Genomic DNA, 27898 nt, shown 5'->3' with positions numbered 1-27898 from the left:
TATTTTTTATGACTTGCAGGAAGCAAAACCAATCCTGACTCTTCACTTTACTGGCTATTTTCAGTGCATGCCAGGCAGTTTTTGACTGTGGGTGAGTGGTAGATCTAGACTAGAAAGCAGTGGTTTGCCAAGTTAAATGTTAAAATGCTGGAGAAGTGGCCAGCTAGTGATGCCACTGAGGTAAACTGGTGAATGGGAACATACTGTATAGCTGGATCATTAACAGAGTTATTAAATGAACTTTCAGGGGTTGAGAGAGCATTACTTGGATAGTAATGTGTGATTGATGGCACCTTTCTAGCTATGGAGCTTGAGTTTCTCTTTCTTCATGGTAGGAAGTGTTGGCAGATGTGTACTTTTAAACTAGACCTGCAGAGTCCACAATAAACACAAATAATACAGATTTTTGTAAAATTAAAATTATTACAAGAACATATCCAAGGGACAAAGCTTCTTTTATGTTAAGGCTTAATTTTGGACAAGCAAGACATACGTAACAGTGACGTAATGACCTGCAAGGTGTGAAATAGATGGCCCGTAAGTCTCAGCGCTGGACTTGCTGTTGGCAGGACAGGGGCATGACCCATGACGATTGCCACATGCTGCCCAAGCTTCCTTGATTTGGTACTGTGTGCTTTCACCGGTCAGTTTAGGTGCTCATTGCACAAGCTGCATCTTGTGTGGTTAAACTAATTATATCTGAAGCTGAAAAATAGTTTTTGCTTTAGATGAAATGGAATTAATATGTGATCGCTTCACAGATTTTTTTTTTTTTTTTAACATTGCATGTGGAGATTTGCTGCTACGGTCTGAAGTACTATAAGCCAAATATTTTTACTGTTGTTTTTATATGATGTGCCGTGTAGTTCCTTAACTATGTGTTTATATACAGAGTTGATGGGGGGAAGGATTTGGTTAGCTTTTAATATTTTTGCGACACCTACATGTTTTTAGGAACTTAAAGTTATTAAGATATAGTGATGATTGGAAGAAACATTTAAGTGGGACTTGATGATTAAAACATATTTGTGGTTAGACTGCAGTCATGTCTTCAGCAGGACGGTGTGTACCCCTGGGAGTCTTGTTTGCCTGGTGAACATTCTGGAGGGCGCAACCCATTGGGAATAGTTTCCAGTCCTGTGCCCGAGCAGCTTCTGTGCCCCTGAGCATCCCATGAGCTGTGAGGGCAGTGGTGCTATACCCTTGCCCTGGCAGTAAACATGGAGGTTCTTTCACCTTCCTGCTTGGGTTTGAACCTTCAGAGTTTTTTATAAGGATGCTAAGAGCCAGGTTTTGAGAGAAGCACATCTCATTAAAATTATTATTGGATTGTAGGGCTCTTCATCTTTAAGATAATGTGAATTATTCTGTGAGTATACAGCACGAATTTTCTTTCCCTTTCACATGTCAGGATTTTACTACACTGAATGTTTATTTTGCCTTTAGGTTAAACTGTTGTCTATAAATACGATAGTAAAAATGTATTTTTCTCTTTTTATTGCAGAAATTTTATGAATAAGAATCAGAAGCCGGTGCTAACAGGCCAGCGGTTCAAAACTAGGAAGAGGGGTAGGTTATGTTACATTTTTTACTTTATTTTCCTCTTTGTTCAAATGACTAGAAACAGGGCAGGTGGAATAACTGAAAGTTGAGCAATATTATGTTTTTTCTCTCCTTCTCTTCAGCCATGTTAAGAATGCAGATATTATTTTTAACTAAGCTCTATTTATTTATTTTCATTATATATCTTAGGGCTTTCTGCAAAATTGGGTTTATTAGCTATTAATCTTGTAGATGTCTCAGTTAAAGAATTAGATTCTAACTGAGTTTATAGTATATTTATATATGAGGAATAAAACTTACTAGGTGTTTGTTTCAGGTGTTTCTTAAAATATCCTTTTCAACTGAGAAAGCAAAACAGGAGCATTTAAATAAAAGTTATGTAAACAAAATTATCTGGATCTTTTGGTTTTGATTTTTTTTCTTATTTCTTTGACTCAAATTAGTACCTTCTCTATAGATGAACGTTCACATCTAAAAGGAATTCTCTCACCTTCCTTTTCCATGAGATGGTTAGGTCACTTCATTGGCCCTGCTTTCTGTAATGAGAGGTCAGAAAGCTCTTTTTTCACAAGTATTTATTTCTGCTGTGTTAGCATAGTTTGTTTTTTTATTGTTAAAATAAAACAATTACCCTTGCATAAGTCCCATTTTACTCATTGTGATGCTGATTTTCTGTAAACATGACCAACACTCTATTTTACGTGCAATATTGCATCAATTTTTGAAGAAAGCTAGGAGGTGCTGATTATACTGATCATCCAGGTATTCTGTACAGCAAGTGTCATCCTAACACACTTGCTCAAACTATACTCATTTGTCATGGTTTAGGTGCCTGAGATGAATGCCCAACACTTTGAAGTCAGAGGGCAAAAATATATGTAATGAGGTTTTCAGGAAAAAAGTCTGGTTTGTGAAAAGACTTAGATTTTTTTTTTTTGTTTGTTGCAATAGCAGATTATTACAGCACACGCAGGTGGGGTTCCTGTCTGTCATGTAACAGGCTTCTTCCTTCTTGATATTCCTGTTTCTGATTAAAAGCTAACACCTGGTCTTAACGTATTGTGACAGAAAATGTACAGAAGAGCGTTTTCTCAGTGTGGATGAAAAAACACAAAGTTTGTGACATTTCTCAGAAAATTGCAAATTCTATCACGAGTCTGAAGAGCTGAGTGAGTGTTTTAAGATCTAGGATGATCACGAAGCTTCGATGAGAACTGCAAGATAGTTTGTTTTCAGTCATGTTAAAAAGCAGTGCCAGCTTTCTTGTCTTTCCTCCCTTGCACGCATCACTTCCTTGGTTTGACTGGTGTGGTCTCTTAAATGGAAAATGTCTTTTCTATGATGCACATACAACATTTGTATGTATAACTAATTAAACAAAAGAAACCTATATTGTTTGTAATTAAATGTCATGGTGCTCCAGTAATTAGTGGGATTAATTTTCTGTCAGCATGCTCCAGAACATTATGCAATAGGAGCTGTACACTGCATTAACTATCAACAACACGTAGACATAGCTAGAGGAGTGGAATTAACAGTCCCTGAAGAAATACCTGTCACATCAGCCAGTAAAAGCAATTAGATATGCCTGGTGTTGAATCGATTCAATGTATTGTTGTGTCTAGTTCAGTCAGTTATGGTACATATGTTATTTGATAAAATTGTCTTAGAAAACATTCTCTCTTTCATAAAGACTTATTTTTCAGTCCATGTTTCGCACTGTATTTGGCATAATGTGTCCTAATTTGTTTTTTGACTCCCATTTAATACCAGTAATAATTAGCATAAAGAGATTTTATTTGTAGTTCTGTGCCTATCTCTTGAATTTCTGGTACAGTGATTGGAAGTGGCACTAGATAACTCGTTGACTACATGGAAGAAGGAAAAGTCTGGGCAGGGTCTGGAAGATTGTATGGGTAGTGTTTTTTTTCTTTTTTGAGATATTACTAAAATTGGATAGGGTATATTACATGGCTTTAATATAGAAATTGTAACATGCGAACACTTTTTTAATGTGCCTAACCCAAAACATCTCTTCTTCAAATAGGGTGCAGTCCTGATTGCCTTAATATTTGAAGATCCCGCTTAGAAAACAGCTATCCACAATTTTCTTTCTAGAGGCAGAGGGCTTGAGGAAGAGAAATGTCTTCCTAGCATATTTATTCACTCCTGTTTATATATACTTTTTGTATCATAGCAGTGTCACAGACTGTTATGTCTTGGACTTAGACTAGAAGATGCTATTAGGGTTTTTTATGCTGATTTTCAGTGTATCAGGGAGTCATGAAATTTCACACAGGTAGGACAGAGTGCAGTGACTGTGGTTTGACCATGGCATTTCAGTCATTGGAGATTATTCTGTTGTAACAGGCAGACAGGTAGTGGGGTCTGAAATGCCCAAATGCTAGTGGGAGTAAGCTGGTTGAAAGATGACTGCTTGTTCTTACTGGTTGATTTGTGGCCCTTGATACTCTTTTTTTTCATTTCCCAGCTCCCAGGAACACTGCCATCTGAGGAGACAGTGATGTGTGATGGCAGTCAGGCATCTAATAAAAATAATTGTTCGTATGAACTCTTATCACTGATCAGCTAGCAGCAACTAATCTCTGAATGCGAACAATTTCTGAGCTTTTGGAGAGCAAAAAATGAAAATATTATATTTTTTTGTCTTTGAAGTTTGAAGGTGTGCTTAGTGTCTAAAATATTTTTGAGAGAAGACTATGAAGGAGAAGCTTGTAAATCCCACTCCTTCCAGTTCTGTTAGTTGACCTAATGAAAGGTATAAACTTTGCCTCCAGCATATATAGTGGCAGGCATTAAAATCACTTTTAAAAGCTCTGAAGGAAGAAAAATGATGTTGCAAAGGGAAGAACCTTCCAAGGGGAGGAGATATCTCACAGTTCCATATCAAGTTTTTAGCAATCTGGGCAAAAAAATAGTTTGGTCAGTTCTTAGTATATTCTCTCTACCTGTTGAATATTGCTTTTTTGGTGACGGTCAGGAGTGGTTGGCATCTGGCCGGTATTTGTGCTTATGGTGCAGATATGTGGGATGTGGATTATATTGACTGCATGCGTGCAAATTGATGTCTTTATGTATTCTGAAATGGAAGAGGAAGAAATAGTATGAGTAGCAAAAATGCCAGTATGAAGTAAGGAACATTTATTCATCCAGACAAATGACAAATACGTACAGGACAAAAAGCTTCCCAGATCATTAATGGGAATAAACTGCGTATTGTTTAAAGTAAGCTGACAAGCAATACCTGAGACCCAAGTTTGTTCCTTTGTTCCTATGTTGCAGATAACAGAGTTACTATCGGCTGAAAACCTGGTGCAAAAAAGTAAATAGCAGCATAAAAAGCAGCTAAGCAAAATGATGCATATTACTTCCTTTCAGGAAGAAAATTATCTAGTACAGTCAGTATTAACACCTCTATGTTAGTGTGAAGTCAGAAGAGTGCCAAATAGGGCATCTCATTTTTATTCCAGAGAAATACAGTTGTGGGCCTTCTGTTGAGGAGTTAAGATTAATTCTTAAGGAGGGGTTTATAAATGTACTGTGTGATTTTTCTCGGAAGCAAAAGAAAGGAAACAAGGATCTGGGAACGTGATGAAAATGAAAAGCTGTGTATAGCACTGCTGCTTTGGATATTGTGTACATCCCATCTGCAAGCTACACCTGCCTCTGCTAGCCCATGATTGAAACTGTGCTTGTTTAGTAATTGTGTACTTGACAGCTCAACATACTGTCACCACTTCTTGATGATGGCTTCTTACTCAGCCTGTTGTACTACATCAGCATATTCCTCTTCAGTACATTAGCTTGATAGGAAAATAATTTTTCATGCAATGAGTTCACCTCCTCTTCCTGTATAAATTTTTAGGTTGTGATAGACAAGAAAATGGCAGGGTACTCTAGATGAGAGGAGGACTTCTGAAGGAGGCAAAGAATCTCTTTAAAATAGCTAAGGAATATTAATCATGGTGTTTGTACTGACCACTGTGTACCCATGATACCAAGCATATAACAGCTTTCAGTTTAGATGTGAACATCTTAAATTTTTAGACAAATGGGATTATTTTTTTTAACTCTTCCCTTAAGACAGAACTCTCACTTCTTACTGGTTAATGACTCATCAAGCCTTTTTTTTTTTTTTTTTTTTTTTTTTTTTTTTTTTTTACCCTGCAAATAATACATACTTATTTGGTAACCCAAAAGAGAATAATTATACTCAGATACTTGTTTATGGGTGGAGCTGGGTTTCTTGTGTGCAAATAAAACTTACTGAAGTACTTAAGCTTACTTCAGTAGAAGGCTTGTTTGTTTGTGGGTTGGTTGGTTGGCTTCTTGCTTGTTTCAGGTTGTTTTAGTATTTTAAATTGAAAGAGAGCTGCAACTGAGTATTGGCAACTGACCTGATAGCTCAGATGGGATTCCAGTAGTATGCTTCTCTGTAAGCATTTCCCTAGAGCAAAAGCACATTCTTCAGTTTACCCACTCGACCCTCTGGTTTGTCCACCATGGGCATGCCCTGCAGATGTGAGAGACAGTTACTCAAATGGCAGACTCCAGATCTTCATCACAACTGAAAGTCAAGGTAACACAGCTGAGAGCCTGAATATCTCTCCAAGGTGAAGTAAAAGCCTAGGAAGAAGTCACTTGCAGTCCAGAGAAGGGGCATATTAAGGAGTTCATTGGATGACAAGAGCATGGTAGAGGAGAAGCTAGGTTGGCAGTATGGTTGTGTGCATCACTTCAGGATGAGCTGGGGTTGGGAGCATGTGGTTTCATGAGCATATATGTGGGTATTCATGGAGTTTAGTAATCCTTAGCTTTGGTCTGAGTGGATCAGATTTGGGAGATGGGGCAGCAGCCATGTGAAGACAGGTAATAGAGTCATCAAGGCACTAAAAGGTAGGCATAGCAGAGGATTTCTGGAAAATAAGGTGATGCTTCATTTTTTCCAGTGCTGCTGAGTGCTTGATGGACAGCCCTGGAGCTGCTGTTGGCTGTGTGCTGCCAGGCCCCATGGAAGGACTAGTTGACTAGTCTCCCAAACTTCCCAGTGTCCTGGGACACTGAGTGGAAAGGACTGCTTTGTGCCTTCCAGATACAATTGTTATGGGGGAAGGGGATGCCCTGGAAGAGGGGAAGAATGTGCAAGTGATGTGCTGAAGATGGTAGAATGGGTGCATACTGAGTACATGCAGGGTAACAAGAGAGAGAAACTTTTCTATGTTAGAAATAAAGCTAATAAAAGTAGGCATTGTGTGTAAAATAGTTATTTAATTGCCATAAGACTATTGTAGCAGGAGGAGGGAGTTTGAGGGAAGAAAGGCTATTGGAAACCAAGGTATTTTGGTTAAGGTCTGGAATAAAAAGCTGCAATATGAGTTACAGGGAAGGGAAATCTGCAGCCAGAGGATGTGTGAAGTCCAGAATCTCGTCTCCCAAAACATCTGCAAGAGTTGCAGCTGGTATGTTTCAGACTGCATTAGCACATGTTTAGACAGAAATTTTACCAATCCTCATTCATCTTACTAACTAAAAATCTCTGTATTTATCCTCTGGATATAGTATCTGCAGGTTTTTTAATAACTTCTATCAACATTTGTGTCAGCAGGTGATAACAAACTAGTTTTATTTTTGAGTGCCAGAGAACACCTTACTGTTTTGTTTGTGAAGTTCAGTTATTTTGCTGGTAGCAAAACATTTTGTATGTGCTCTTATATAAAGCCAGGACTTGTTTTGTTAAGAAGCTTCAAGTATCTGTGGTGGGCTGTTAACAGCCTGCAAGAAAAAGCAGCAGGAGGTATGGGTAAATCTACCTAGCTTTATCTGGAGGTTGCAGTTACATCTGTTGTGGCTAATGGCCTTGACAATAGGGATGTTGACTGTAGACTGTACCTTAATCGAGTTCTACAGGGACAGCTGTAGAAAATAGAATATGAGCACTGCATTTCTGTGTTTATAAGTGCTACCTAAGTCTGTGAATATGAAAAATAAATTCTTGGTCACCCTGTGTTGCCTGGTCCCAAGTGTTTACACAAAACCTGTTTTTATTAATACGTTGATCTCCTCTTTTCCTGAAGACTTTTCTTTTTAAAACTGCGTTAAATATGTGACCACAATTATTTAAAGAAACATATCAAGAAATGGAAAGTGGAGTGTTCCTACCAGGGAGATTATGTACACATATCTGACATTTCCTTTATCAGATAATATCTTCAAAAAGAGAATAGTATGAAATTTGAAAACAATTTTAATAGTTGCTTTTCCTCCCCTTTATTTATTACTGTATGTTTCTGTGTGTTTTGGTGTTGAGGGCATGAAGAGGAGAGGGAAGCAAGGGTAAACACTGCAAAATTTCCAGAGTCAATAAAAGCCAAACAAACTTTAGGTGTGTTGACCAGAATGGGAAGAACATGTTCAGGTGCCATGGTCATGTAAATTGCTGGCTGATACAGGATTGTAACAGACTTAAGTTTAAAACCAGACTCTCTCTCCTTCTCCTTTATCTCTGTTCCAGATGAAAAGGAGAAATTTGAACCCACAGTCTTCAGGGATACAATTGTCCAAGGCCTCAATGAAGCTGGGAATGACCTGGAAGCTATAGCCAAGTTTTTGGATGCAACAGGCTCACGGCTTGATTATCGCCGCTATGCCGACACACTCTTTGATATTTTGGTAGCTGGCAGCATGCTAGGTAACTTGCAGTGTACCTGATACAGAATTTTGATGATCAGCTTTGCTTCTTTTAAGATGGTGTCTTCCTTTACGAAGTAGAAATCATAAACTGTATTACATTTTCACTTATCTGGATACTACTTGCATCTTGTCTATTGTTTGTAGTGCAGTAATACCTAGGGGCTTGATCGTGTGAAGCATTCTGCAAATATAAAAAAAAAATAGATACTGCTCTGAAAAGCCTTCGGTCTGAGCTGAAATAGCATATAAGTTCAACAGCAAAGAAAATGAGACACTAACTAGGGGAGAAACAGGATTTTATTCCTATAAAAAGGTGTAATACAGAACTCCAGGTTGTTAGCTTTTGCAAAGCTTGCTTTGTTGACCTTGCAACAAAGGCTAGCTCAGAGAAGTGAAAGATAATGAGGAGTGTTTTGTGATGTTCACAGGGCATTTCTCCCATGTATCAGTGGTAGCTTGGGCAAAAACATTCCTTTCACTTTCCTCTGTATTTTCAGTAAGTTGCATCTTTTTACTAGTCACCTTGGTTTGATTCCTGACTTCTGCTCTTTGGTAAGTACGAAGAGAAGGTATTTTTGTAAGACTTGAGATAATGGAGGAAACAAAAGCCACTTAGAAAGAAAACTCTCAACAAAATAAGCCAGGAGAAAATTTTGCAGCAGTGTGTTGAACGTTTATGTGGGCCTGGTAAACATTAGTGGAGTTAGGAGGATGTTAGAAGTCCTCAAATTAGTACTACTGCTTTCTTTGGAAAAGATTTACATTCTTGTGGTGTTTAAAGGAGTAATTAAAATATGTGCAAGCTAGCTGTTATCCTTGCCTTTTGCCTCAGTGATACTCACACAAGATTTATTAGGCTTATTAAATCTTATAGAACATTCTCTAAAGTGTGAAATTGTTACTTGCATTCATTTTGTTTGTTTGGGATTTTTTTTTAGCTCCTGGTGGCACACGCATAGATGACAATGACAAGACCAAGATGACCAACCACTGTGTATTTTTTGCTGATGAAGATCATGATGCCATCCGAAATTATGCTCAGGTCAGTAAAGGTGTGGTTGCTTACTGTTTTCCATTTATGTATCAAAAGGGATTACAGGGGAACATCTGCAGACCATCTAGGCTACAGCAGGCTAGTTACAGGGCAATTGAATATCCAGTTAACCAGTAATCTGCCCTAACCTATAAATTTTAGGTAAGAAAATGGGATATCTAATCTGATCACAACTGGCAGTGCTTTCTTTTATAGAATGCAGTCTTACTTACTTCAGTCTGCTTTTGGTTCAGCATATTTTTAGGCACCATCCTTATTTTTGTTGACCTTTTCTGTATGCAACTTGAAAGATTTGTATGAACGTGTTTTTAGAAACACATGAAGTATATAAATGACAAAAAAATGTAAAGCTTACACCTCCAACCTTTAGTTGTATAACTAGTTAGGAACTGGGCATATATTCCAAGAGCTTTCATTTCTCCTACGTATGTGATACATAAGTTCTTTTTACATGAATAAGGTTTGCAGAAATAGGCCTATGTGAAATTAACACAAAAAAGCAATGAAACCTAAAACATTATTGAAGAGAAGCTAACGTTGTGTAACTCCTTAATGGAAGATAATAATTATGTGAGAAAATACAGCAAGAATTCTATTTAAAGTTCAAAGCCACCATGCAATGTGAGTACAAGTAGGATTGCATAAAAATGCAATACCATGGAAACTCCCATATGTAAAAAGCCCGTTGCTAATTAGGTAACATATTTATCTTTTAAATTAACTGGTTGTTATTGGGATGCTGGAGACAGTAATTGAAAGCATAAATGCCACTGACCCTGCTAAGGTGTTGAGGGTAAGTTGCTGAAAAGGTGCATAGTTGATTTAAAGGGTGTTGGGATCAGAATCTGGATCAGTAACAAATGTTTGCTAAATAGCAGAAAGCTCCTTTAAAAACACATCTTTGATAATCTGAAGAAGTGAAATATTTCTGGAGAGGGAGTCAATGTATCTTGTGTGTCAGCTTTATCATCTCTTAAAAACAGGGTATTCTGCTTCAGGAAAATCTCTGGTAAAGGTATTGATTGTGTCTTCCTGAATGTTAATATTTTAATACTTTGATAATAAAAAATGACAATACAAGTCCATCCTCCAAGGAGAAATTTAATTTTAAAGTAAAAGGTTGCTTGTTGGAAAAAGGAAAAGAAGGTTTCAGGATTTGAAGCAGTGGAATTTTCAGTGTATTCTCTGCATTTCAAACCAAAAGCCACCAAAATAAGTCACCATTTTGTAGTCGGTGCCTGAAGACATGTATCGTTTTATAGACTTTGCCATTTTTTTTTCATGCGTATTGGGAAATAGAGCTCTTACTGTATTAATGAAAAACTCGAGTTAGGTGAAAATAGTGTTTAAGGCTTCTTTAGCTTCTGGGTAATTTCTTACTCTGACTCTAAATGAACCAGTAGTGTGGCTATTTTTGTGGTTTTAGTCATCGAAACAGTTCGAAGATTGAAAAGTCTTCAAGAAAAAAAGACTAAAACTGGTGTTGATATTTTAGCAGATTATTTGCTTATGAAATGTTCTTCTGTCATTTACACAGACTTACAAAAATGTAAAAAATTTTGTTTGGACATACGAACAAAATGCTAGCTTACGTTTTCATCTTATACTTCATTTTACACCTTATTTTATTAGAATTTTGTGTGTGTCTGCCTCTCAGCTTGGCCACAACTTGATTTTGATTTGTTCTGAGCCAAAATACTACCATTTAGGATGTTTGAACATATTTTACATTCTCTGAAAAGTAAATTGAAACTTTCTAAAAGTAATTTCACCACCACCATCCAGCCTGACAATAATGTCATTTGTTCCCTATATAAGCCTTTTTGCCTGTGACAGTGAGTCATATGTTCTGTGCCCTTTGTACAGTAGCGAGGCCAGTGATTTGTTGATTTAATTTCTTATCTCTTCCTTTGATCTGAATGCACCCTGCACCTGTGCTGCTTCTGCTTTCGTAATCTGTGGTCGCATGATGGGAAACAAATGGTGAAAACTGAAGAACAAGCGTTTCCAAGAACATATTGGTTGTAAAAGCTTTGTCAAATGTTCATCCTCTTTCCCTGGCAGTAGCATGTTTTGTTGTAAGCATTATGTTAGCAGATTTGACAAAGCTTCTGCATCTACTGAAGATGCCCAGCAGTGTTATCTGATTGCCTCACTCCATTGGTTTATACCTGACAACTTCCTCACGGAGAAGCGTTACCAGGGGAGGGGTGCAGAGTTAACCTCCTTCTCCTCCTTTCCCCTGCTTTTGATATGTGTATAGGGTGAAAAGTAAAGTAGGAATAAAATTTTGAGAAATGTGAAAAACAAAGCTCTCAAACTGCAGTAAATTCTCTGATTCAAACATTGCTCTATGAAGCAAGAATTGCAAAGCTTGTATTTTTCCACTTGTGAACAAACTGATAGAGAAGGGTGTTTCGTGGTCTGCCATGAGACTGACAATGCCACAGAACTGCAGAAATATCATTCTGCTGGCTGCTTATTTCCTGGAAGCCATGTCTAAAGGAAAATTGTGCAGTGGAATATTGGTGTGTGGGGAAGCCAGCAGTGATTCTTCTTTTTCTCTCCTGCTGTAGAGATAACAAAAAGAAAAAAAAATTATATCATGAATTAGTCAAAGATATTGTGTATGGATTCGGTAGTTGCAGTCTTGTTTCCCTTTGCCTTTTTTGTAAAGGATGGCTGCAATTACTACATTTTTTTAAGTCAATCTGTGTTTATCTTTAGGTCTTCAATAAACTTATCAGGAGATACAAATATCTGGAGAAAGCATTTGAAGATGAAATCAAAAAGGTAATGTTGGTGGCAGTCTCCTCTTGAACGTTAATATTTTTTTTATCCTATGTCTAATATAATTGTATATGTACAAATGTGATGCTTTTATGTATTTTATTTGGCTCTACTGGAAAAGAGAATGGAATCTATAGGTGGCAGCTTTTAGTCTGCAAATTTATCTCCGTGGGAATACTGCTGGCAGCATTTGATGTAGAGTGATTCTGAATTAATGCTTCCTTTGGTTGCTTTGACCAAACTCACCTTCTTATCCCAGATTTTTTTGTGCAGAACTTCGATGCTTTGGCGTATAGTTCTTAATGAGAGGTGGTGTTAGTATCGTTGTAATAGAACAACGCTCTGTGGTTTTTCCATAGAATAAATGCGAAGCAGAATTTCACTTGATGTATGAGTATTATACTACTCCTGTGTTGTGGAATGAGTCCTAACTGCAAGTTTTTGTATTCGGGGCCATAGATATGTACAAGAGAAAGTCATCACCACTGGCAGAGTGCTCAGGATTTGCCTGTTAGGCTGTAGTTGATATTTGTGGATATTGTATATTGTTTTGTGATACTGAATTCTAAGGAGACAGGAGAAACCTGGGTAGAAATTTTTGAAAAACAAATTACAGATTTATTTTGTCTATTTTGTGTCCCTAGTAACAGATGTATATATATTATTCAGGCCATTAGAAAAAGTAATAAATGCTGTGCTGTAAGTTAACAGGCATGCTGATAATGGCAAAACCAGTACAGTGACTAAGATACCATGTTTGTTAAAAGTGTGTTTCTGTATTATTTAAACATTATAAAGATTGCTGCAAGGGTCAAGTGAGGGTAAGTCTGGAGCATGATGCCTCACTGCCACCTCTTGTGGCTGAATAAATTTGGTTCTGATTTATCCATTCTTGCTCATATAGGAAATTATTTTTGCACTTGTGGCCAGCAAGCCTATTAACTGATGCTGATTGCTCAATACATCATTCTAAAGACCTAAATTTACCTCTATCCCCACACAAATCTAGTGTTCTTGCTGTTAATTACTATAATCATTGACATGAGAAGCGCTGACTCATAGCATTCAAGTTTCAGAGAGTGTTCAGCATATTAAGCAAATGCCATGTCAATTCAATCCGCCTCCTCTCTCTTCTGTAACTTGCTTGGATTTGAATCCTTTAAGTTTCTAAGAATTCGCTCTGCACACTTAGTAACAAGATGAGACTATGGTAAATATGTAATAATTTAATTCTTCGGTTGAGGAACAAGTGTCTCTGATATGAAGTTTAGCCGTATGCTTACTTGAGAGATAGCAATAATTTGAGGTACAGTGTGACTGTAAGTCATGCTATTCATTTAAAAACATTGGAAGCATCCTAGCCATGGCAGCGCAGGGTCAGAGTGGGGTGGTTCACCTTGCAGGCTGCAAATCTTAGGTTTATGTACATGATTTCTTTTATAGCTCTCGGTGTCAGATTACATTTTATATGACAAATCATGAGATTAAGCTTCCATAGTGGTCCTAGGCTGAAGGGAAATTTTTCCATCTGCCCTTCCATTGCCTCCTCAGCGCTGATAGGAATCTTGGTGCGGCTCCTGGGGACCTGGCCTTTCGGCGTGGGTGCTGGATGCACTCTCTTTCTTGGTTAATGCAGTTTCTCTGAGAATTAGAAACTAGGAAGGTGGTTGTCAAGGTGTTTGGGCCTGTGTATTGCACCTGCACTGTCATTGCCTTGAGACTTGAGGACTATTTGTAAATCCCTTTTGGTCACCTTATCCCTCCCCCTGCTTGTATGAACCCACCAAGTGAATGTCGCCTTGCTCATAAGGCTGCCAGGTTTTTAACTATTTAAATCTTTATCCCTGTGTGCACTAACTTCTGTGAGAGTAGCTGCTCATGAAGGGTCAGAAGATAGATAAATTCTAGATAGAAGGTGTTTCTGCAAGGTTTAGTAGTTCAAAGACTACTGCAGTTAGTCAGTGGTTAGAAAGCAAGAGAGTGCTTCCTTGACATTGTTTCATGGGTCACTGTCCCAGCAATGAAAGTGATTTTTTGGCAGGTTCCTTAGGCAGCTAGAGCACTTGGAGGAAAATTAGCTCTTCTCACAGAAAAAGTCAAGCTAAAAAAACAAGGCAATACCAGAAGCAAATTATGTAAGTGGGACTTCTCTTTTAAGAGAGATTGTCTTCAATGGCAGTATTTGTAAAAGTATTTACTTTATGTCTTCTAGTTCATAATTTTGTTGCTGGGACATTATTATTTCCCAGCACCTTTCCCTTTATTGTCTGTTTCTAGCTTTCAGATGTTTTATTTCTTAACTCTCACCCCCAAAATTGTCAGTTATTCTTTCTTCTAGTGACATAAGCAAACCATACATCTAAATTTTTACATCTAAATTACTTTGTCCAAGCAATTTCAACAGAAGACAAAGATGTTTAAGGGCATTGCTCACCTGCTGTTTTTTGATATAGGCAGCTTAAATTCATATGAGCGTTGCCCAGTGTACTGGCTTAGACCTATGACCACATTTTGCAATAATTTCAGTAAAATTCTTAGTTCTAAATTTGTGTTCATCTTGCTTACATGTGTATTTCTGTTCAGGTCAGTGGAGGAAGAATGCAATATTAGCTGTCTATATGGTGTATCTGCATGTTTTAAGTAGCATTCTATATAGGTTGTCAAAATTGGGATAAAGTACGTATATCTTTGGCCTTAACGGTGGTAAATATTGCTGAGTCATATGAGGACATCTGAAGTACTGGGAGATGTTATGCAGTCTGTTCGTGTTCGTATTTGCCTCATGGAAGAACCCTAGATCCAGCTGGGAATTATGCAATAAGAGGAGGCTAACATTCTGAGATCAAACGGGGAGTAAACAGAGATGCTTTAAGTCAGCTAAGTGAAAGGCGAGTATCACTTAGCGGTTACCTGTTATGTTAGCTGCCTTCTCCACTGCTGACAATTCAGTTCTGTCTGCAGATGTGACAAACTGTCAGATGCTAAAGCAAAAGACCCCTTCAGATAATGAAAATATAAAAAGACACCACACTTCCTGGGTGGATAAAATTCCTTGATTTTCACTAGTAAGGTTTCCAGATTGCAAGACAAGAGCCAAAGCACTTGTTTTCTTATATGTTTTTTAATGTTGCATGTGTGTCTTTACTTGTGTGTATCTTTAATGCCCTGAATTTGTGCCTGAAAGACATTTTCTTTAAAGACAAAAATAGGATGTAACAGCACATTAGGCCTGGTCTTGTGCTTATTAGGCATTCTGAACTCCCACTTAAATAGGTAGGAGTTCTTATAGCTATGATAGAAATACAAAATAGTGAGCCAGAACTGTGCATTTTATGCCTGAAATCAGTCTGTATCTGGAACAAAAGCAGTAATGGCAGTGCTTGGCTAGCAGCAGGGAAGCAGCAGCTTGGAGAACTTTCTGTGGGTGGTTTGGTACTATTCTGAAGTGACTTGGACATTTTGTGACTTCCCTGCTGAGGTTTGTAATTGTGATGGTGAAAGAAGAGTGCTTAAAGTAATAGCAATAAAAATCTGAAACATCCGTTTTGAACTGAACATTTTGTTCTTTTTGATGGTTCTTAAGTGGGATTATTAAAGGTTTTGATTCTTCCTATCACCCAGTCTCCCCCCAAATTAGATTATGTTTCACAATTGCTGGAAAGAATAGAGTAATATCCTTGAACGGCAGAAAAGGAAATGTATGTTTGAGCTGCTTTTCAAAAATATTAGTAAAACAGAAACTATGCTAGTAGAACCAACAGTGGTTTAAGTGGTGAGAAATGTGTAGGAGATGAGGTTCCTGCTCAAAACATACTGCAGTGGGGTACAGTTCAAGAACACGTAATTCAGATTCATGCTAAGAGACCTGCAAGAAGCGTGTTTCAAAGGAAAAGGAAGAGGATAAGGCTGTGAACTTCATAGATATGTGATTTCAGACCTTCCAAAACTTTTGAACAAATACAGATTTCTCTTAAACTAGAGTTGATAAATATTTTGCTGCTGTTCTCTTAGAATCTTTTTCCATCTTGGATTGCATGACTCTGGCTTTGCAGCTGGATTTCCTGCCCTTGTTGCTTTCATGACTCAAATCTGACATGAATGGGTAACTAACTGTTCATGATCTACTTGTTACTGGCAAAACCCAGTGGAGGTTGCAGCTCAGAAGTATATCAAAACCTTGTATGTCATTTTAAAGTAGTCAGTGTGACCACTCCCTAATCAAAATCCTCAACTGTTGCTTATATGGGAGCAGAAGGAAAAAAGAGTTAAGTAGGCTACACAGAAAACTAAAGCCGTTTCCTCTTTGTTAAAATACCAGTATCAGTACTTACATTAAAGAGCAAAAGGTCTAATTCTGATTTTTTTTTTTCTTATGCAGATCTCACTTTGGTACATTATTGTTTATAAAGCTTGTATAAAGAAAACTTAAAATCCCCAAGCCTCCATTTTACACTAGGCTTATATTGAAATTCTGTAAAAATGTTTTCAATCTTCCCATTAAATGTGGCCCTGGAGTTCCTTTACCTGAACCATTATATATACCAGTAAATTTGGAAGTACAGCACACCACTTGTTTCTCATCCATATATTTAGAAATAATAATTCCATTCATCTGCATCCCAAATTTTCATCCATTTTTTGGTTATTTCACAGATTGTTGAAATAAAATTACACCTTTAGATTTTATAGTTTCATAATTTTTCTTTTAAGCTGAAACTGCATGTTGCAATCATTAGGCTGAAGCCCACTAAAAAACCCCAAATTATTTGTCTGTGTTTGAATCATTCAGGCCTGTGTAAGCTGTAATTTAAAGCTGATGTTATATAAGTACTACCATGTGAATGAGGTTTTTTTCAGTTCTGTTCACTGATACAGAGCAGAGCTATTCATAAAACACTGCATAAGTTTTAATAACTTCATGAGTTATACAGATTTTAAAAATAACACTACTTTAAAGCTAATGATAAGCTGCTTAGGTATCTTGGAGAGAAGCTCCCACTGTCCATGGTAACAAGCAAGCATGGGGACATGTGTGATATTCTGTCCCTTTGTATGAGTAGGATCTGGTAATTAAGAAATACCCTTGGAAACTGAGTGGGAATTTTCCATCAGAATGAGCTGTTCTGCTTTGATTGCATCCATGGGACCTGATGAGATGCATCCGCAGGTCCTGGGGGAACTAGTGGGTGAAGTGGCTAAGCCACTTTGCGTCATATTTGAGAAATCGTGGCAGTCTGGTGAAGTTCTTGCTGACTGGAAAAAGGGAAACATAACCCCCATTTTTAAAAAGGGAAAAAAGAAAAACCTGGGGAACTATAGGCCAGCCAGTCTTACCTCTGTGCCTGTCAAGATCATGGAGCAGATCCTCCTGTAAACTATGCTAGGGCACATAGAAAATAAGGAGGTGACTGGTGGCAGCCCACATGGTTTCACTAAAGGCAAATTGTGCCTGACAAATTTGGCGGCTGCCTATGATGCACTTACAGCGTTGGTGGTTAAGGGAAGAGCAACAGATGTCATCTAACTTGTGCAAAGCATTTGACGATATCCTGCATGACATCCTTTTCTCTAAATTGGAGAGATGTGGATTTGATGGATGGAGCACTTGATGGATAAGGAATTGGCTGGATGGTCACACTCAAAGAGTTGTGGTCAGTGGCTTAATGTCCCAGTGGAGAGCAGTGACGAGTGGCATTCCTCAGGGGTCAGTACTGGGACCAGCGCTGTTTAACATCTTTGTTGGTGCCGTGGGCAGTGGGATTGAGCGCACCCTCAGCAAGTTTGCTGACAACACCAAGCTGTGTGGTGCGGTCGACACACTGAAGGGAAGGGATGTGCCATCCAGAGGGACCTGGACAGGCTGGAGAGGTGGGACCGTGTGAACCTCATGAAGTTCAACAAGGCCAAGTGCAAGGTCCTGCACATGGGTCTGGGCAATCCCCAGCACAAATACAGGCTGGGCAATGAGCAGATTGGGAGCAGCCCTGCAGAGAGGGACTTGGGAGTATTAGTGGATGGAAAACTGACTATGATCCAGCAATGTGCGTTTGTAGCCAGGAAAGCCAACTGTATCCTGGGCTGCATCAAGAGAAGTGTGGCCAGCAGGTCAAGGGAGGGGATTCTGCCCCTCTACTCTGCTCTTGTGAGAACCCACCTGGAGTCCTCTGTCCAGCTCTGGGACTCACAACATAAGAAGGACATGGACCTGTTTGAGCGGGTTCAGAGTAGGCCACTAAGATGATCAAGGGGGCTGGAGAACCTCCCGTGTGAGGACAGGCTGAGAGAGTCAGGGGAGAGTTGACTCTGAGGAGACGTTATAGCGGCCTTTCAGTACTTAAAGGGGGCTACAGGACAGGTGGGAAAGGACTCTTCATCAAGTAGTGTAGTGAAAGGATGAGGGGTAACAGTTTCAAACTGAAAGAGGTCAGATTTAGATTAGATATAAGGAAGAAATTCTTCACTGTGTGAGTGGTGAGATGGTGGAACAAGTTGCCCAGAGAACTTGTGGCTGCCCCCTCCCTGGCAGTGTTCAAGGCCAGGTTGGACGGGGCTTTGAGCAACCTGGTCCAGTGGAAGGTGTCCATGGCCAGGGGGTTGGAACTAGATGGTCTTTAAGGTTCCTTCCAACCCAAATCATTCTATGATTCCATAGTTCTATAACATGATTCTATGATTCCTTATTTGGAGAAGGAGAAAGGGTGTCATGACAGAAGGTAGCTGAATGAAGTGGTAGTAGCTAAAGAAAGAAACGAGAATTCCTTTTAACTCCAGAATGGATGTCTGCAGTCTTGTCTTTTTTTTCTTTTTTGTTTCTTTTTTATTTTTTCTTTTTTCCTTTTTTTCTTTTTTTTTTTTTCCCCGTTTTCTTTTTTTTTTTTCTTATTTTGTGGTGATGGTAAATTTGTAAGCTATCTTCTGATGGAGTCAGCAGCTTTTTGCAAGGAATGGCACTGCACTTTGTCTAGCCTCCTTTTTCCCATCACCATTACTGTGATTGCTAGCAACTTGTTAAGAAAACAGTATTGTTAACAGTAATGCTGGTGACATCTCATTTTGTACTTTTTTCCTGAAGTAAAGAAAAATGTGTAATGTACTTCATCAATACAATTTCAAGTAATTAATTTTAACATAAGAAATTAAGATACTTTTAGACTGAATTGCCATTTTTAGATTTTTAAGAGGTAAATATGTAGTTCAGATCTCTTAGTGTTTAAGGTAGCGAGATTTGCAATTTTTTCTCAAGCCTTATTAGTGGGAATGGTGAGGTCTTAAATCAGCTTTTGTTCCTGCCTGTCCTTTGTCAGCTTTATCAACAATGTCTGAACTTGAGATACATTTCTTATTTTAGCCAATAGAAAATCTGTTGCAATGGTGCTGTGTTCCCTTCCCCAAATGGAAAATGGAAACTTTCTCATCCTTTTATTGTTTGGATGAGTAATAGTTTTTGTAAGCTAGAAAATTAAGCCCCATGCAGTTGCAGTTCGTCCTAATTCTGAAGATGTGAATGGGCAGGCTTCTGTCGGCGTGTTGAAATCAGCAAGTCTGTGGTCCTGTAATTTCTGTCTCAAGCCTTTAACAAGTACTTTTATTTTTACACATGTATACGTATATTTGGAGAAGACAAGCTTTGTCTCCCTGAGTAATGCTGTATTCCACATGCTTGTATCCTTACAGAAAGTGAAATTATAAGCGAATAGTGAAATGTCACTGCCATGCTTCAGGACAGATTTTGACATGATTGCTATTAATTGAGGTGGGACGTCTTGAGAAATAAGAAATTAAACTGCTAATATTTGTCTTTATCTGTTGTTATAACCTGTGGCTCAGATTTTATTTTTTTTTTTCACTTGTCTGACCCACAGCTGCTGCTGTTTCTTAAAGCCTTTACTGAGACAGAACAGACAAAGCTGGCAATGCTTTCTGGCATCCTGTTAGCCAACGGGACTCTTCCTGCTACAATTTTAACAAGCCTCTTCACTGACAACATAGTCAAAGAAGGTAATTTTCCATATGATCTTTTTTCTTATGTTAGTTTTAATAGTAAGTGTGTTCTATTGCAACATATTTTACATGTTGGAAGCCTATAACTGTGCAACAGAAATCAACATATATTGTTAAATCTAATCAGATGGCAGTCAAACATAGGAAAAAAAGCAACAAAAGGCAAGAACAATCCCCAAAGGATTTATGGTTTTAGAAGTTATACATGTGTGTGCAAAACTAGAATATATAAAAGCGTGGTATAACATCTATTCCTGAGATACGTCTACTAGCATTTTTTCAAGTGTTGACAATTTCTTGTGCATGTGAGTGTGAAGTGGGACAGAAAGCACATGCAGGCCAGCTGGGTGTTGCAAAAGAAAAAAAAAAAAAAGTCAAACCTTCATTTTGCCTTCATACCAGTAGAGATCAGTGATTGAACCATTTTCCCATAGACTTCTGTTTACCATATGATGAGTTACTGTTCTTTCAGTCTTAGGGTGTAATGCCTTTTTGAGATTATTGGGGGTGGGGGGTGGTGTATTTAGTTATTTATTTATAGCCATCTACTTTGGAGTCCTGATTTTCCAAATGCTTGCTCAACCATGTGTTTCTCTGTCAGTTAGTGACTACCTGGAATAATTGCAAATGTGCTGTCAGTGTTGAACAGCTTTCATGAAACATTTTTGGTTTTGTTAAAGAGCTATATATTAACTAAGATATATTCTAACTTTCATTTAAAAAAAAAAATAAATTCTAACTTCATGTTCTTATTTGCAGCATGGGAACTATTACATTTGTTTTCTAAATGCTGCGGAAAGAAAAGCCACAGCTGCAGCTTTGCTCTGTCATCACCCACAGCTTTTGGAATCAGAATTAAACTAGGAGAAAATTCAAACAAAAGCACTAATCCATGTCTTAGGGTGATTGCCTGCAATGTTTTAAATCAAAGTCTGTTCCTAGTTATGGGAAGACAAGAGGCATCTGAAAACTCAAATTTTTAAAACTCAAGCAATTTGTTATATTTTAAATGTAACATTTTAGGAATACAATTGTTACTACAAATCCTAGAACAAATTCAATTTGCATTATGAACTTATATTTCTAGGAGCTCTAAACTTTTGTCAAGAGCTTACATATACTTTTGGTTCCGGGTTTATATATACTAAAAATGTACTTGCCTCAGAATTTGAGGAAAATCTGGAATAGATCTTTTATAGAAAAATAATTAAAGATGCAAAGATAAATGAAGAACAGGAAAAAGAGCAAGGCTTAAACTATGTAGATCATATAAGAATAAACTTAATACCTTGATTTACAAAAAACAAAGACAAGTGAGGTTAAAATACTTGAGGAAACAATTAGGTGAGCTGAGGGAGTTGATCAGCATGGGAATTGTAACATTGGCAAAGAATTGGCTGAAAGTGAGATAAGGGTAGATTGTGCAGACAGGAAATCTGTCAAGTTTGAGGGGAAAATACCTAATTGATTTTAGGATTACCCTTTTTCAATGTGTCATTACTTCTATTGTGATGTATAGATGGGGAAAAAAAGGTATTTTGGGGATGGTTGACATATTTCTATCTGAGACAGAGAAAAGTCTAGGCAGTGATGGAACCTCATCAGGGTTAAGTGTACCCTTCTTTGTCACCCATCCTGAAAAACCGGTGCAAATACAAAGAACAGCTAACAGGGTTAATCAATAAAATTAATGGCTGAAGTGACTTTCTGCAAATAGAGAAAAAAACGGAAAAAGGGAACAGCTATGTAAAGAAAGAGACAGTGGCAGCACGTGAATAGAGTATAGGAACTGGCCGATGATAATTTTGGGCTGTAAATTAGAACTAAGTTTGAAAACTTAAGTGGGTAGTTAAGCCCTAGAACAGTCTCCCTTTAATACTGGTACTGGTATAAAACTTGCTTTAAACTAAAACTTGAAAAAGGGTTTTGGACATGGGTACTGGGGACAGTGCTTGGTGACAGAGACCATTCCATTCAGTTATGGTGTTGAACACATAAGCGTATGTTGGATATGCTGAACTGTGTTTGCAGGTTCAGAAATTACAGGTGGAAGTTATGCCTAGGTCCCCTGTTGATTGACCAGGCTTTTCAGTCTTGACTAGTCAGCCTCTAGTACTTATGATTGCTGCATCATGCCGGTTTCACTTGGAACCTGCTGTACGACATCTAAACCAAGCTCTAAAGTAGTATTTGTAGGCCTTTCTTGGCGTGGCATTGTGCATCCATGGTTCCATATAGTATTTCTCTAAGGATTGTGTCTTATGACCAAGCTCTTGAAATAAGGTTGCCAAAACTGTCATAACGGCCAAGATCTGTAATGAATGTTAATGAAGTTTACACCGCTCTGGGAATAATCTTTTCTGTTCTTGCTTGATGACTCATTTAGTCAATGTATCCTAGAAATGAAAAGAATGGATATCTATGTATAAAGCAGCTAAGAATGACGAAGCTACTTCCAACCAGTAGGTCCCATCTAGCTCTCAGAGCTTCGGGACTGTTTGGAGGTGAAACAGAAAATGATATTGACCATTACTATTATCACCACAGTCAGTACCACTGTAAATATTAATATGAGTGTAGTACAGAGAAGTATAACTGGTCTACAGGGGACCTTCCTCAAGGATGAGCTGTTTCTCCATCTCTGAGGCGTTTCAGCTTCCTTCAGCTCCCTGCACTTGCCACTTGCAGCTGAGAAGCCAAGCGGGGCCATGGTGCTACTGCTCTAGGAACATGTGCCAGAGGGAAACAGGAGGTGTTGGGCTAATGGTTTATTAGCTTCCCTGGGAAAGCTACAGCTAGCGAAGGTAGAGTTTGTTTGATTTAATGCACAAAATATTAAGTTGTGCCTTGAGGAAGGAATTTTTCCTCTTAAAACAGTATTTGTGCCTGGTCCTACCAGCTACTAAATGCCTCCTAGGAGGCTGGGGTTCAGTCAGTTACTTCGAAGTTACAAAGTTCTTTAATCCTATTCCAGATTTGCTAAAAAGCTCTTTGAAGATATGGGGTTTTAAGTTCTTATTCCTGACTACCCTTTATTATTTTGTGCCCTCATTTCCTAATAGATTAAACACATAATTTTTCCTTTTACATTGGACTTGGTCTGTAAATTGGGGAGGTAGGAAAAATAATTGGAAAAAAAATTATTGAACAATTGGATGGAGATGTGCAATACAGAATGAAAGGATTTTCAAACAATCTAGCATACTTCCAAAAATTAATACTGCATTAAAAGAAAAAATTACCATTTCAGCTCTACATGTTTGGTCCCATTGTCATAAATGTATTTTCATTCTATATTCTTGTAACCATTTTGTAACCTTGTAATTCCTACAGCCATCTCTAAATCATGTTGAAAATTGCTGAAGCTTGTCTTTTTGCTCAAACAGGGATTGCAGCTTCTTTCGCTGTAAAGCTTTTTAAAGCATGGATGGCAGAGAAAGATGCCAATTCTGTTACCTCTGCTTTAAGAAAAGCCAACCTTGATAAGAGATTGCTAGTAAGTACAATATATTTTCAATATTCCTTATCTCTCCTTGGGAAAGAGAAGAAAATAAAATGCAGATGGTAGTTTGCTGTAAGCATGTTAACTCCCCCTCAGACACTCTCAGCATTTTTTAAATATTTTGAATCACAGCAGTATTGTTATGGCTGTAGCATTGATACAGGTTCATGAATATTAAATATCACATGTTTGTACATTCTGTCTCTATTTTTCCTGTAGTTAAACGCCTTCTGAGAGACTGTATATATGGGGTTTGGAATTAAATACATGGGGTTTTTTCTAACCACTGCTAACAAAACATATACCACCAGCAACTCTGCTAGAGGATTTCTGTTTTTTCAAAATACATTTTACTTCTGTAAATAATAAATAAATTGTAAAGGGTTATGATTAGAATATAACTTTCTAAAGCGACTGTTTAAGTAGTGTAGTGAAAGCACAGTAAGGTAATTTTCTGCAGCAGTAGCCATCTGGGTAGCATAAATGATCCTGCAGTGATGACAGCAGACCTAGCAGGAGCAATGCAGGAAGGCTTTCAGCTTTTGGACTCAAAACTTGTGTTCTGGGTTTGTAGCAATGACCTGAGGTATTTAGAGTATATATGAATATGATGCAATGACATGTGCCTTTCTCTCCCAGTGTCTTTCTGAAGATCGATAGGGTTGTTATAATCCTCAAAAAGATTGCTGCTGCGATAATCCAATCAAATGCACTACATCCTATGCAGCACTGCCTGGAGAATTTCAGCAGTATTTCCTGTTTCTACCTCAATGATCTATGATTAGGCAAGAATCTAGAAGTGAAGCAACCTCCCACACCCCTTCATCTATTCAATTTGATTTTAAGAGTCCGAGTCATAAATAATTCTGCATGATTTCCAATAAGGCCAAATGCCGAGGGCTGCCCTTGGGCCACAACAACCCCCAGCAGTGCTACAGGCTTGGGGAGGAGTGGCTGGAGAGCTGCCAGTCAGAGAGGGACCTGGGGGTACTGATTGACAGCTGGCTGAAGAGGAGCCAGCAGTGTGTGCCCAGGTGGCCAAGAAGGCCAATGGCATCCTGGCTTGTGTCAGCAATAGCGTGGCCAGCAGGGACAGGGAAGGGATCTGACCCCTGTACTCGGCACTGGTGAGGCCGCCCCTCGATTCCTGTGTTCAGTTTTGGGCCCCTCACTACAAAAAGGACATTGAATGACTCGAGCGTGTCCAGAGAAGGGCAATGAAGCTGGTGCAGGGTCTGGAGCACAGGTCGTACAGGGAGCGGCTGAGGGAACTGGGGGTGTTTAGTCTGGAGAAGAGGAGGCTGAGGGGAGACCTCATCGCCCTCTACAGCTACCTGAAAGGAGGGTGCAGAGACCTGGGGATGAGCCTCTTGAACCAAGTAATAAGCGACAGGACAAGAGGGAATGGCATCAAGTTGCGCCAGGGAAAGTATAGACTAGATATTAGGAAGCATTTCTTTCCAGAAGGGGTAGTTAGGATTTGGAATGGGCTGCCCAGGGAGGTGGTGGAGTCCCCATCCCTGGAGGTGTTTAAGAGTAGGGTTGACTTAGTGCTGAGGGATCTGGTGTAGTTGGGAACTGTCAGTGTTAGGCTAATGGTTGGGCTAGATGATCTTCAAGGTCCTTTCCAACCTAGTTGATTCTGTGATTCTCTGATTCTGTAATTTGCCATAAAGCTGGGAAATGGGCTAATTACACTTTTCATTAAGAAAGGGGGGAAAAAGCAAATTGCATCTTACTTCTATTTCAGACTTGACTGACTTAAGCTTTCAGATATTGGCTCTCATTATGCTGCTGTATTAAAGAACTATAACGTATCACATGATGTTGCCTAGCATAGATGCCTTCATGACAGTTTCTACCTAATCTCATTTTCAGTAAGTAAACAGATTGAAGGTCTCTTTTGCAAAAAAATCTGCTATCTCATAAACCATTGTTAGACATCAAGAATTGGATGTTAAGCAAATGCCATTGAATCCTTGCCAATATGGGGCATTTGCTATAGCAATTTTTAAGAATGATTTTAACTATTCTAAGTAGCTGGACCTTCATATATCATAGATTGACAGTGTCTTTGAATTAGAAAAGCGTGCAGGTGTTAATGTTAACAGTACATAGTGGATTTTGTGATTTTTGTTAAATGACACGTTAGTGGTAACCATTGGTCAGCAGAGTGGCAACGTCTGGCCAGGGTGCCTGGGCCATATATTATTGCTAAGTGTATTTTTCTCAAGAGTTGAATGTGTGGATGCAATGGGAGGGCTTGGTAAATGTTCTTTGTGTATAATGGCTTTACCATCTATTCCTTTGTACTTTCCCTACAAGACTCTTCAAATCTGCCAAAGGGAGAGTTTCTCTGAGGACTGTTTTGAGAGACATCTTAAGTAAATTCATAAGTAAATGTACTTCATGTGGAGAGGATGTTATATTTTTTGTGTAATTGACCATTTTTCCCTTCACAATAATGAAACGCAACATTATTAACTAAATGTTGACTTTTCCAGTGTTAATACAAGCACTGACTTTTAATTGCAGTAGAAGGTGATTCCCCCTTTTTCATCCTTCAGAAATGTTCCTTCCATTCTGTCAAGCATCATAGTTTGTTATTTATTTAACAGAGAACATTCCTGTCTTTTTAGGAACTATTTCCAGCCAACCGGCAGAATGTGGACCATTTTGCCAAGTATTTTACTGAAGCAGGTCTAAAAGAGCTCTCAGATTTCCTTAGAGTTCAGCAGTCACTGGGAACTCGTAAAGAACTTCAAAAAGAGCTACAAGAACGTCTCTCTCAGGAATGCCCGATTAAAGAGGTAGTGGGTTTTTCTATAACTTCTGTTTATATCATAATAGTCGATGACTTAAATCAAGAATAGGTACAGAGGAACAGCTACGAGCACCTCATAGATTTCCTCTGTTTTTCTTTAATTTTTTCATCAGCTTACTCTGTGCTTAAGACTAAAGCAACAAAACATCCTCTGGATTGCAAGTGCAACTGACTATGGGGTTTGGGGTATTTTGTTCAGTTATACTTGATCAGAATGTATTTCATTTAACTGCATTAACTGTTAGATTGGAGGGGAGGGACAAAATTTTTAGGTAAGTAATAATGTTGCTAAATAAAACCATGCTAAATGCTTCCTTTTTATTACTCTTGTTCTAATCTTACTACTTCTATACCATAGTCTTATTTGTAAATGACTGTGAGTATTTGTTAAGTCAGCATTGTTTCTGGTTGTGTGGAAATGTTGCTTAAGACACCAGTTTATTTCCTGCTCCAGGTAGTGCTTTATGTAAAAGAGGAAATGAAAAGAAATGAGCTGCCAGAGCCAGCAGTGATTGGTCTCCTGTGGACCTGTGTCATGAATGCTGTGGAATGGAACAAGAAGGAAGAGCTGGTTGCAGAGCAAGCCCTCAAACATCTAAAGGTGCGTGTATGGATGAAGAGTGGAAGGGCTGCTGTGGATTAACAGAGTACATTCTATTCAAATTTACTTGTTTAAATCCAGGAGATTTAGAGTTTTGAGGGCTGGCACTGAATACACCAAGTACTGTGTATAGTCCCTTCCCCTTTAGTCAAATAAATACAAAGTTGAGGTAGTTAGGGCTGTTGAATACCCTGAGACATACAGTGCAGAGAGACAGAGCAAACTGAGGTGGTTGCAGCCTTGAGCACCTCTGCTTTGTGCTTTCTCAGTGTGCTGGATCCTGAGAGGCTCCGTGCCTTGGGGATCATACTAAGCAAATGCTGAGACTCAACTCTGCTCAGACCTGACTAGTAAGCCTGCAGGAACTGCCTTTGCAGTGTCTTTGCCAGAAGCAAAGAAGTTTGGGAGCATGGTGAGGCCGCACCTGTGCTGGCTTTGTGCAGTGTTGGTTAGATCCAGGCAGGACTGCTGATCTTAGAATCTGTGAAATGGTTGTTGCCAATGTTGACTGTCGCGGAGCTGGATACTCACTGACTTGCCAACTAATATGCCAGGAGCTGGCTTGAGAGCATGTACACTGTACAGTGTGGATACTCTTTGATCCAGGTACTGTCCTTGTTGATGGGAGAACTGAACATGAAGGAAGACAGGCTGTAGTTTCTTAAGTGGTGACAGATTGCAGTATCACAGCTGCACATTGGTACAAAAAACTCTTTATGACCTTGGAGTGGAAAAAAAAAAAACCAACTCAAAACCTAAAACCAGTGCAGAGGCATCAGTCATTGCTATGGCTGATATTCCTCATCTAAGTCTGAAGGATTTACAGTGCAGTACACTTGAAATGAGAAGAGG

General features: G+C 38.6%; 1 protein-coding gene across 2 annotated transcripts in view; it reads left to right on the top strand.

Moving 5' to 3' along the window:
- Positions 1 to 27898, top strand: part of BZW2 (basic leucine zipper and W2 domains 2) — a 40942-nt gene that overhangs the window by 180 nt on the left and 12864 nt on the right. The window contains exons 1-9 of one of the 2 annotated variants that reach the window (XM_026842277.1): positions 20 to 91; positions 1505 to 1569; positions 8096 to 8272; positions 9213 to 9316; positions 12056 to 12121; positions 19981 to 20116; positions 23506 to 23615; positions 26261 to 26431; positions 26900 to 27046. In XM_026842277.1, coding sequence (XP_026698078.1) covers positions 1512 to 1569; positions 8096 to 8272; positions 9213 to 9316; positions 12056 to 12121; positions 19981 to 20116; positions 23506 to 23615; positions 26261 to 26431; positions 26900 to 27046 — 969 coding nt within the window. In that variant the 5' untranslated portion in view covers positions 20 to 91; positions 1505 to 1511. Of the gene's footprint in view, positions 1 to 19; positions 92 to 1504; positions 1570 to 8095; positions 8273 to 9212; positions 9317 to 12055; positions 12122 to 19980; positions 20117 to 23505; positions 23616 to 26260; positions 26432 to 26899; positions 27047 to 27898 lie in introns of those variants that run through there. The other variant, XM_026842278.1, reaches the window with a different exon arrangement.

The sequence above is a fragment of the Athene cunicularia genome, assembly GCF_003259725.1.
Source record: "Athene cunicularia isolate RWA chromosome 2 unlocalized genomic scaffold, athCun1 chr2_part1, whole genome shotgun sequence".
Lineage (NCBI taxonomy): Eukaryota > Metazoa > Chordata > Aves > Strigiformes > Strigidae > Athene > Athene cunicularia.
This window is presented reverse-complemented; position numbering and strand designations above follow the sequence as displayed.